Below are 11,662 nucleotides of genomic sequence, written 5' to 3'. Positions count from 1 at the left end.
ATTGGCATTAAATTTAAGAAGATATGCTAAGCTGAAATCCTTGAGCATAACCATCATACCCTGGACCTGAAGGGGCATGGCCTCACATAAAATTAAACCATCGTTAGCAAATAAAAGGTGAGATAACATCTGACCATCATGTTAAATTTGGACATGTTTCCAATTTGGACACCTTCCTAAAGAATTGCTAGATTGATGGCCCGAACTCAACTCATGATCAAATTGACAATCAAGTTTGGGGAACCAAACTCGTGTATAGTAATCTCAAGAAAATCCCAATTCAACTTTTCATAAGCTTTCTCAAGACCAATTTAAAAAGAAATGATACATTTTCTTGAGCAAAAGTGGTGCATGAATTGAACAATATCTTGCATAAGAATGGCATTAACAAAAGTTCCACACTTATGGATAAATCTGCTTTGAGATGACTTATAAGATCATCTAGAAATGGGAGAAATCATTTAACCAACACTTTGGTAACTATTTTAAAGATGACATTGCAAACACTAATCCGATGAAATTTCTTTCATTTAGTTGGCTTATCCTCCTTAGGAATGAGTACAATGAGAGTTTTAACAATAGTTTCATTAATCTCCCTAGTAAGAAAATCTTTTTGAACAAAATTCCAAACATACAAGATGACAAAAATGCTTGAAGAACACAAGTTGGCATCCATCAGGTTCAGGGGTTTTAAACGACTTCAAATTAAATATGGTCATTTTAACCTCATCTTTTAAAATAGGTAAAGTTCAGACATCTATATGTATTTGGCTAAGACGAGGAAGAAAAGAACATTATGGTTGTCAAGAATAGTAGAAGAATCAACATAAAATAACTCTTTGTAAAAATTTGTAGACCCGGTAAGAAGTTTAGCATTATTAGTATACCAACCAGCATCTTCTAAGAATAAGCCATGAATTTTGTTGTGCTTGCGATAAATCACAGTCTAATTGTGAAAGAGTTTAGTGTTACGGTCGCCCATCTTCACCAATTTCTCTTTAGAATTTTAATGCCATAAAAATTCTTCATGCCTAAGAACGTCATTGTACTCCTTATTAAGAGATGTCTCCCTATGAGTTAGCCTGGCGAAATCAATTTGTTCAAGTATCCTTTGAACATATCAAAGTTGTTCCTCAAGATCATGTTTACACTTAAAAATATTTCCAAACACTTCTTCATTAAACTCATAAGCATCCATACGACCATTATCAATATTATGAGGGCGGATCCATGTATATTGAAATGGGGCCCCCACAAAAAGTTTTCAATTATATTCATAGTATTACATTATTATTTATTTAGACCCCATTAAATTTAATTAAATTTATTAATTTACACTTATTCAATTATAATAAAATCATGTTTTAACTTTTTAATTTTTTTTCTACTCAAATTGACTTTCTTAAATTTGTTTAATGGTATTTCCACTCTTTAATTAAGACCTCGCCACACTTTTTCTCCTTAATTTTTACGCATCTCGTCCTTTCACTTTTTATTAGTTTCACTTTAACACTTAACATTTTTTATTTTTAATTTAACTTAGAAAAACGATGCTTAAAATTATAGTTTTTGTCTTTTATTTTTTCAATAGTTTTATTTTAATCCATTTTATTTTAGTCTTTTATTTCTTTAACAATAGCAAGTTTAGAAGAATTTTATTTTCTTTGGTGTTTTATTAAAAAAAATATACAACATTCATGGTACTCCATGGGAACCTCTTTGAAAATATGTACATTTTAGTTTAAAAAAAAGGTGTTGTTTGCAAAAGATTGGAGATATGGGAAAAGAAATATTTTTCTTAATTTTTGTGTTTGCCAAGACTTTTGAAGTCTCATACCTATGTACCAACAAAGTGCAATGGAGGATCAAAACCTCGTAGTTCGTGGTAAAAATATTAAAGATGTTTGTTTTGATTCATTTTTAATGAAAAGACATTTTGTCATTTTAAGGAGAATACTCAACTAGTCACCCACAAGTATGAGAACTTTGCATCATCATGAGAAGAGCTCCAACTTGGATAAAAATCCACAAGTATGTCACTAGCACTAGCCAACTTCTTAAGACATATCTTCGAATGACCCATGTAAAATTGTTCATGAAACAGTCTCTCCAATTGACTCCATGTTTGAACAGAGAGTATGGGGAGTATGGTAAACCAAGTGGAGGCGTTTTTTGTTAGAGAATTTAGAAAATACTTCATATTCAAATTCTCATTACTCGCAATGTCGCTAGCCTCAGTTTGATACCTGGCGACATGTTCAACTATTGACTCACTAGTGTCACTAACGAACTTAGTAAACTTGGGGACTTTCCAACCACTGGGCAGCTCCGTTTGTCAAACATATTTTGACAAAGGAAATATAAAATTGGGTCTATGAAGTCCCACATTAAAGCCATTTTGGGTCAAAATTTGTTCGACCATATTAGTTATGTTGTTATGCCCCCAAAGTTGTTTTGTTGGACATGTCAAAGAACCTGGTCAGCATCCTGGTTTCTCTAGACCGCTACAGGCCTAGGATCATGTTGACTTGTGTATTCCTCGTCTTCCCTTTTTGGGGTGGGTTCTGGCGGTCAAAAACCCTGATTTTGGCCTAAATTTACTTGGGTCATCCTGTTTTCAGTCGTTTCGACTTGCCTGACATATGAAATTTGAGGAGTTGGTCGAGCCTGAACTTGAGACGTGTCGAAAAAGTCGGCTATTCGACCCATTTGATTGGCCAACTCATAGGTTTGGTTTGTATTTGTAATCAAATGATTAAATATGGTTCCCAGTTGTTGGGTTAAGGTGTTAACCAAATCTAAGTTACTTTCATCCATCTGTTGCCTCATGGCCATCATAGAGGTCGTATTTAAAGATGACATTATTTGAGGGATGTAGCCCATCTCTCCTGGTCGAACCATATTGTTTATGGTCAAAGCAGAAGCATTATGTGGATTATATGATGATCCAGTGGGCATTGCATTGTCACTAAAGGCTGATATATTAGTGTGAAGGCCAACCATCATCGACGTCGGCAAGGATTTCCCTATTCTTCATTGGCATTGAGAACCCAAATAAAGTCCTTGCAACTACATGGTTAAATAGGGTATTCATTGGCTGTGGTGGGGCCTCTATGACGGTATTGATGCAATTGGCGTTGACGATACTACCTGAGCAATTGTTCTAACGGACGTTGAAATAACTACCTCTTCAACCATCGATCTGAATGGTTGTTCTACTATGTTTTGAGGATTGTTTTATGAACTGGAATTATCCATAGAGGACGCATCATTTTTGGGAAAGACTTTCCATTCTTAAACGCTTACAAAATATTCAAAACAATTCATGTATGCATAACAACTTTATAAGAGAAAACTATGATCTCTATAAAAAAACTTTAGCACAAGTCCCACCAGGCGTGCCAATTTGTTTACTGTGAAATTTGGTAAACAAGCGATAGTCTCTTATTGAAAGTCACTTACAGGATCGACCAGATAATCCTAGGACATAATGCTAAAAACCTTTTTATAGTTTTATGTAGAAAAATGAAGGATTTTGACTTAGTCAAAATCTTTGATAAAAAGTAATGTAAAAAAGTAGATTGTTTGGAAATGTAAGTGTTTGCGACAATGTTAAAAGGCAGAACTTTGTAAAAGCAAATGTAAAGTGACAATAAACTTAAAAGAAAAATGAAAGCAGATTGACAAAAAAGATAAATTGAAATAAAAGACTTTGCATTTGAATAGAAATGGTGTTTCAAGATTCATACATTTGTTCAGTAAAACTCGTTTCTCTTTATGCTAAGTATTTTGAGTCTTTTTAAGTTTTTGTAGTGAAATCAAATTAACACACCCCGAATCCTAACACTAGAACTCCTATTTATATAGGTGTAAAATAACGGTTTCATTACGTTCTTCTTCTTAGTCTTCGCCACGTATATTTCTACATGCTTCTCGCTTTTGAATATCTTCCACGTGTTCCCTAAAATAGGATTGAGAAGTAGTTACTCATTTTGAACAAAACACTTCTTCGCGCCTAAGTAACTGTTGATTGACACATCTTGCTGATGTCAAAAATCTGAGTAACAATGTCGTCGAAGTGCTAGAGGAAATACTCCTTTTTTTTCTTCTGAAAAATACTAAATCCCCACTTTTTATCTCACATTTTAAGACTTCAACTTCTTTAACATAGCATATCATCAAATGTCCACTTTGAACTCTCAATTTTTCCAAATCTTCTCATTATACTAAATTTTTTGACTATGTCGAAAATCCCAACTAATATAAGAAAACATCAAAAGAGAAAGATATGCAATATTTCCATTTATTTAGGTCAATATATTGTGCACGAGGAATAATCCCCCCCTAACAGTTCCATACAGTGTTCCGTCAACTCAACCATTCAGCCTTATCTAAACAAGAGATAAGACCCTGCTTTACAGAACCGTCCTTTGTCGAAACATTAGGCTTAATACTTATCGTTTGGTTGAAACATTAGGCGCATGGTAATACTCTTAGTTTGAGAGAAACATTAGGCTTATAATAATTAGATTAGAAGAACAAATTTTAGTTCACCGTTGAATAAAACACTTATTAAACTAGTAGATCTGTATTATTTCGGGTCCCTACATAGAAACTTCATACATACATATCTAAAACTAGCATCACCCACCAACTAATGTCCCCTCCACTAAACTAACTTAACTACTTTCAAAATCTGTTCAAAAGTCCCTCTATCGCATGAAACACTGTTTTCAGATTCAAAACGAAATGAAAATGAAATTTAACCATTGCATAACCAAAAATAAAACATTATAACAACATTTTTTTAAAAAAATTTAAACTTTTTTTTTCTTCTTTTTCGAAGATTCCAACTAAGCCTGGAATTCAGGACTGCAGAAGTTTCAGATTTTTTTTTCTATCCCTTTCGTTCCCTCCATTTCTTGGAAATGAATTTCATTCACCGATCCCAACCAACACTGTCTCTAACGATTCTTCTTTGTACATTAATCAAAATTAATTATAAAAAAAAGGATAAAAACGAAAAGGGTTCATCTTTTTTCAAATCTGAAAAAACCATAATTTTCTGATTTTGCTCATCCATCCCTTGTTGGATTCCATTCTCTGAAAATATTTACGAATCGATCCTGCTAACTCCCATTCGCTTCACAGAAGCATTCCTGAATCCATCATCAGTAATACACATTCCACTCTGCTGCTCCAATCCTGCCATGTAGCTTCTCACCTCCGTCCTTATCATCTCCTGCATCACAGTCAATAACTCCGCGCTAAAATTGAACGGAACAACCGATCCTCTTTGTGTCTGCATCGGAACCGCCATCGGAATTGGCGCTGTCATTATCGGAACCAAAGGAATCGCACATGGCGGTGGAGGAGGCTGCGGTAAACCAGTAACAGGCTCTGTTACACGAACTGAATCTTCAGAAGAAGAATCTATACCAGGAAGTGATAATGAAAGTGAAGTTGGAGGATCATTGGATTTAGAAGACGACGTCGTTATCGTTTCTACGAGAGGTAGAGCCGCGACAGTTCTTGTAGGCACGGGGCGGTAAATATGAGAAGAGTTCACGATAGGTACACTGGACTCGCTCACATCGGATCCAGAAGGACTCCCCGGAGTGGGAGGGTTCTTGTAAATCCCAGTAGAAACAGGTATCGCAGCACCAGCACTTACAGATCTTTTCAAAGGTGGAGATTCATCTATCATAATAGAAGAACACTTGCGTTTCAAAGTAGAGTTCCAGTGGTTTTTAATAGCGTTGTCGGTTCGACCCGACAGAAGACGGGCTATGGTAGCCCATTTGTTTCCGAATCGGGCATGTGCTCTGATTATAGTATCATCCTCTTCCGACGTGAAAGCCCGATGCTCCACCTGAGGAGAAAGCTGATTACACCAACGCAGCCTGCAGGATTTCCCGGACCGTCCAGGAATCGATTTGCTGATTATCGACCAGTTTCTCGGCCCGTGCTTCTCAACAAGCTTTTGAAGAGCTTCGTCTTCTTCAGGACTCCATGGACCTTTGATCCGATCCATTTCTTTTCTGGTTATTGCCGTGTTCATCTTTCTTTTGGTATAAAGGTTTTCACAGGGTCATAAATGTAATTAACAGTTGAAATGGTGAAAGAGGGAATAGGAGGTAGAAGAAGAAAAGAGAAGGAGCATTGAGTAGGTTTGAGGATGGTGAGGCGGTTTATATTTGAGAGAGAAAGGGTAAAAGGAAACCGGTTGGGTAGGTTAGGTTTTGGAGTTGTCAGCGAGCGTTATGGGCAATCGGTACCGCTTCTACCAGGGAAGCGGTTAGCTTGGGATTTGGGATACAGCTGTAATTAGACACGCGTCACTTCTCAGCTGCTCCCAATAACACAAGTCATCTTTTTCCTTTTTCCTTTTTTATCCTTTCAAATTGACAATAAAACCGATTTTATTATTCCCAAACCAAAAGCGCGTGTACTACACTCGCGACGCTCCATGTATTTTTAATAAAGGAAGTGCATTTCACGTGACGGGATGAGAAGGTGGGAGTAAATAAAACAGCTCTGGAAGTTAATGTAGAGAAATAATTAAAACGCAGAGAACCAGAAATTAAACGTTAAAAATAGGAATTAAATTGATATAAAGAAAAAGAGAGAGTACGAAAAACGGAAAGAAAAAAAAATATATAAGATAACGATGATAACGGTTGGTTTGGTTTGGGGTTGGGTGAGGTTGCTTCTTTCTGCTTTGGTTTTGAGTTTGACTGAGGACTCCAGGCTGTAGAGCATAAGCATTTCGTGTGGGATTTTTAAGTTTCGTCCTTTTCTTGGGAATTGGGACCCATAGTTAGGCTGATGTGGCACAAAACGACAAGATCGGTCGCCGAATCGGAGAGCGAATCATTACTGCTTTTCTGTCAGTCCAGCCTGTATTCTATACCTGCCACCCCCACCACCATATCATCTTATAACGGCCAATTCTATCTTAACTGACACGTGTCGGTTTTTCGATTCCTCTTTCGAAAAAAATCATGTACGGAGCCGGTTACTTCACTAAATCACAATCTCACAATCTCCAAGGCTACGCCACTTTCCTCTCATCTTCCTTTATGCTGTTCATTCAAGTTATAATAATTAGGAGTATTTATTTATTTATTGCATAAAAGTATAAAACTCCTCAATGTTTGCGTTTTGAATTAGTTTTGTTTTAAATTTTAAATATAATAATCACGCCCACGTATTTGTCAGTGGCAAAATGTGTTTAAAATGATTAATCAATTGATAATCTGGAAGTGGAGGATTAGGGGTGGATTAAAGAAAGGTTTGGGAAAGGAGTGAGAGAAGAGGTTGTCGGGGGAAGATGGGTTATTCAAATGTGATGAAATGGATCCGTATCCATTTAAATTTCTGTTACAAGTACGTCGTATCGTACCTATAGTGTCCACGGAGTGGACCTCTTCCTCCTCCTTGATGCTATTATTGGATTTTTGATATGAAAAAACAAATTACTATGTTCTAACTTCAACTCAATTTTAAATGAAAGTTTCTTGTTAGCAAAAAAAAAATATTTTAAAACTCAAGTAAGTATAATTTTATTTTATTTATTAAATTAAAATAAAGTAATTTATTTCAGTTTTATTTCAAAATTAAGATTGTAAATTTCTTTTATGTGTTAAAGTAAAGAAAAAATAAACTACAAAAGAGATTAAATGATTATTAAAGAATCATAGTTAATAATAGATGTTCTTTGTCGGCCAAGGTCTCACGAACACCTCATTCCTTGAAGTGTTAGCCATGCAGGTACTTTCTAGGTCCACCGTGTCAGAGATAACAAATGTCAATTCAAGATCGACACCGATTGATGATCTGTTACAAGACAACATAGTGATTTTAATAATCTCATCCATTTTTGGTTCTGCAATGGAATAGTGGTGCCGTATGTGGGAAATGACTTCTGATTTCTGCGATTTACATGAAGTCAAGTTTGATTCTCATACCTGAATCTAAAACCACATTCGACGAAAGAATTGAGGTTCCCTGAAGTCGAGATCTCGGTTCCGCGGTGGCAGGGTTTTTCAAAGTTTGATTTGATCCTAATTGATCGTTCTTCTCGACCTTGCACCGTTGAGAGATGGCGTCGGCAAACATCCTTAGAGCGGGACCCCGGTCCTACGACATTCTGACCGACCAGAAGTCTTGACCTCAAATCCTCAACAAAGTCGGTTGATAAACTCCCTTAGATCCATATTCAAATTCACGGGAGCAAAGTCGATCAATCGAGCAGCATTCCGGGACCCCCTCCCCTTAAAGGGTCTCATATTCGCCCCGCGTCGGATATCTCATCATTGTAAGAGCCTCACGTCGGATGCCTCATCATGATAACGACCAGAGCCCGATCTCGGAAGATCTCCAAAGGTCTTGGATTTTGAAATATAAGGAAGTTGCAAGATGATAGGAAATCTCGAACGTGTAACTTAGAAGATTCGACGATTGGTCGGGTATTCTGCCAATAGAGTAAGTAAGGGCCACATGGCTCTCCATCGGTTGGAGAAGTCCTTAACATCTCAGATTTGTTCCAAAAAAAAGTTATAGGAGGCGGTCGGGGTGTAAGCCAATAAGAAGGACAACCCATGTTTGATGAGGCATATTAAGTATAACTACTCAGGAGGCTCTGCACGATACGAAGTCGGAAGGGCATCGTAGAGCTACCAACTACCACATATGCTTATCAGAATCTCCTCGACGCCTAGTCAGATAGTCGACCATCCGAGACATCTCGAAGAAGGTCAAAGTCCAAAGAAATTGGTCCAATCCAACCATGGAAAGTAGAGTCAGACACATCCATCAGAGATCAGACATCTCCTAAGTCAGGGACCCAAGCCTCCAAGTCACACGACCATCAAGCCACCCGAACAACGCATCGGAGGGCGAGTGATCAGTATGTACTTGCGGTCGACCACAAGATTTAATTAATGTATTTGTAAATTTTAATATATATATATATATATATATATATATATATATACACTGTTGTATCTTTGTTGCTCATCTTTCTGTCTTGCCTCCTCTTCCATGTAAGTCATCTGATCAACACCAATGACATAAAAAGTCAAATGGAGACTATTTTGACTTTTTAAGTCTAGGATCTCATCATTGATTAACTATTATAGTCCAGGGCTTAGTTTAACATAATCATTTGTTATTTTTCCCTTAATCATAAAAATTTCAACTAAGAGATAGTAGAGTAATATTATTAATTTATATTATAAAAATTAATTGGGTATTGATTAATTTATATTGATTAGTTAAGTTAATTGGATTTTTGATTAATTAAATTAATAAAATATTGATTGATTCATGTTATTAATTAAATTAATTGAATTTTTGCTTAATTTATAATTATATTATTAGATTAGATTAATTAGAGTAATACTCTATTAGTCAAATTAGCCATGGTAATTTGTTTTTACTTTTGTTTTAATGGTCACTTGTTTGAATTCGGACCAAGACATCCCAAGCCCATCACCCAGTTGGGCCTGATTGGATGGCCCAATGTACAAATACTTCGGATCAGAAAGACCCAAGGCCATCTCACCGAGTCACACCCATGACCCGGCCAAATCCCCTGATTCCCAATCTCCAAGTCTATTCTCAGAAAACCCTAAACATGCACGATCTTTGGAATCAAATGGATCAAAAAAAAAAGCTTGCAATTCAATTCAATCAAAACCTTCCAAATTTATAGATACGTTGCATGATACAATTTACAAGGGAAATCGTCCAGACACATCAAATAAAAAAACCATATTCAAATCATATCAATCAAGTAAAAAAACCTAATTTCTAATCAAACAATGAATCTGATTACATCAAAAATTCCCTAAAACAAATTGGCTAATTGAATGTTAAACTTAATCCTAATTCTATAAAAACCTAAGATTAAAGCAGAAAAGGGGACGGGAAAGATCAAAACCCAAAAAGCTCTTGCTGCTACAAACCTAACCAAACACTAAAGCTCTTTACAACCTTGATACTTAGGATCCTTTGCCTTGAAGCCCTAAGTAATCGGAGCTCAACCTCTAGCTTCAATCCCCATTTGAACCTTGCAATAGAAGGAAAAGAAGGAGAAGTCAGAAGAGGCGGATCAAAAGGAAAAAATAAAATAATCCGAAGATCAGAAAGTTGTTACCTTTTTTACCAGAGAACTTCTCATCTCCGTAGGTTGGTTGCTTGCAATCCTTTCTATTTGATTATTGTTGTTTGCCCCGCATGTGTATGTTTTTTGTGTGTGAATTATAGATCTAGGGTTTCGTTATGTTTGATTCAGGTTCAAGGTTTATAGGGCTATTTGGTTACAAACAAAGTTGGATTTATTGTTTACGGTTACCGCGGGTTTGATCTGGGTGGTTTACGAATGAATTTGGGTTTAAGTTAGGTAAGGGTTAGGGTTAGGTTGAGGAAGAAGATGAAGTTCATCGAGGTTATGGTTCATCCAAAAGAGTTAAGGTTCTTCATTTTTGAGGTTAGGGTTCATCCATAAAGAGGTTAGGGTTAGGGTTCTTGATCTGGAAAGTTTAAGGGTTATAGGTTTGAAGGTATGAAGATCCCGGTTGAACTTCAAACGGAGATTTGGGTTTGGTGGTGGTTTTAGGGGCGACTTTAGGCTAAGGACGGTGGTCGGGGAAAGGGATCAGGGTGAGAGAGAGAGAGAGAGAGAGAGAGAGAGTTTATAGAGAAGTCAAAGTAGAGAGAGAATAAGAATAAGAAAATGAAATGGATGAAAGGATTTTTGAATAAATACCCCATTAATGTTCCCTCTGATATGTGCCAAGTGGCACTCGATGAGGCTCCATTTCAGTTGACTATCTCAGTCAACTGATGATCTCCTGCCACACGTTTAACATACACCTCATGTTGACTATCAATTTAGTCTCTCTGTTTCAATTACCTTATCCAAGTATGCTTATCCAACACTACCTATGAGATCTGCATTATTCTCAGTCAATCTAATATATCGCTCAGGGATGGGAGTTAATTGTTGACTCTACCATGGACCCCAACACCTAAACTTTGATAGGCTTGAGCCCTTGTGCTCTTCACACCCCCTTTCATAAGCCCACTTGCTAATCCAACCTAATTCACACCCCCTCTTTAGTTTATTTAATTTTAGTTAATTAACTTACTTTCCTAATTAAAAACACCATAATTAATATTTTATTTTTAGAATCTAATTGATAATTAATTAATTTAATTTAACTATTTTTTTAATAATCAAGGGTTTATTTAATTTAATTTTAAATTATAAAAAGTATAAAAATATGCTTTAATTATTAGGGTTTTTATTAGCATATTTTACAATTAATTTTAGGGCTAACTTTTGGGATATTATTGAGGGAATTAGGGTTGAATAGAGATTGTAATAAATTTTCCTATCACTTATCTAATTAAGTTTATAATTTTCAATAAAAATCAATTATGCATGTAGCTATATCATTTAGTTTAATTTCTAAATAAGTTAATTATAATATTTTGCCAACTAACCAATTAACTTAAAATCAATGTCACATACTCAAAGTTTAAGTCATTTGCCCTTGTGCATTGAGGAATTTTCAGAATCAATTATTTCTTCTCCCCCGATGCGTTGAGAACTTTCACAATATAAAAAAAAAACAATCAAACATTTTCTAGA

General features: G+C 35.9%; 1 protein-coding gene across 1 annotated transcript; it reads right to left on the bottom strand.

The window, feature by feature from the left end:
- Positions 1–4,556: 4,556 nt before the first annotated feature.
- Positions 4,557–6,495, bottom strand: LOC127120434 (transcription factor MYB73). Its single transcript, XM_051050860.1, has one exon. It carries the CDS (start codon positions 6,059–6,061, stop codon positions 5,114–5,116), a length of 948 nt encoding a protein of 315 aa, XP_050906817.1. The 5' UTR covers positions 6,062–6,495; the 3' UTR covers positions 4,557–5,113.
- Between the last annotated feature and the right edge of the window lie 5,167 nt (positions 6,496–11,662).

Source organism: Lathyrus oleraceus, chromosome 2 (assembly GCF_024323335.1).
Source record: "Lathyrus oleraceus cultivar Zhongwan6 chromosome 2, CAAS_Psat_ZW6_1.0, whole genome shotgun sequence".
Taxonomy (NCBI): domain Eukaryota; kingdom Viridiplantae; phylum Streptophyta; class Magnoliopsida; order Fabales; family Fabaceae; genus Lathyrus; species Lathyrus oleraceus.
This window is presented reverse-complemented; position numbering and strand designations above follow the sequence as displayed.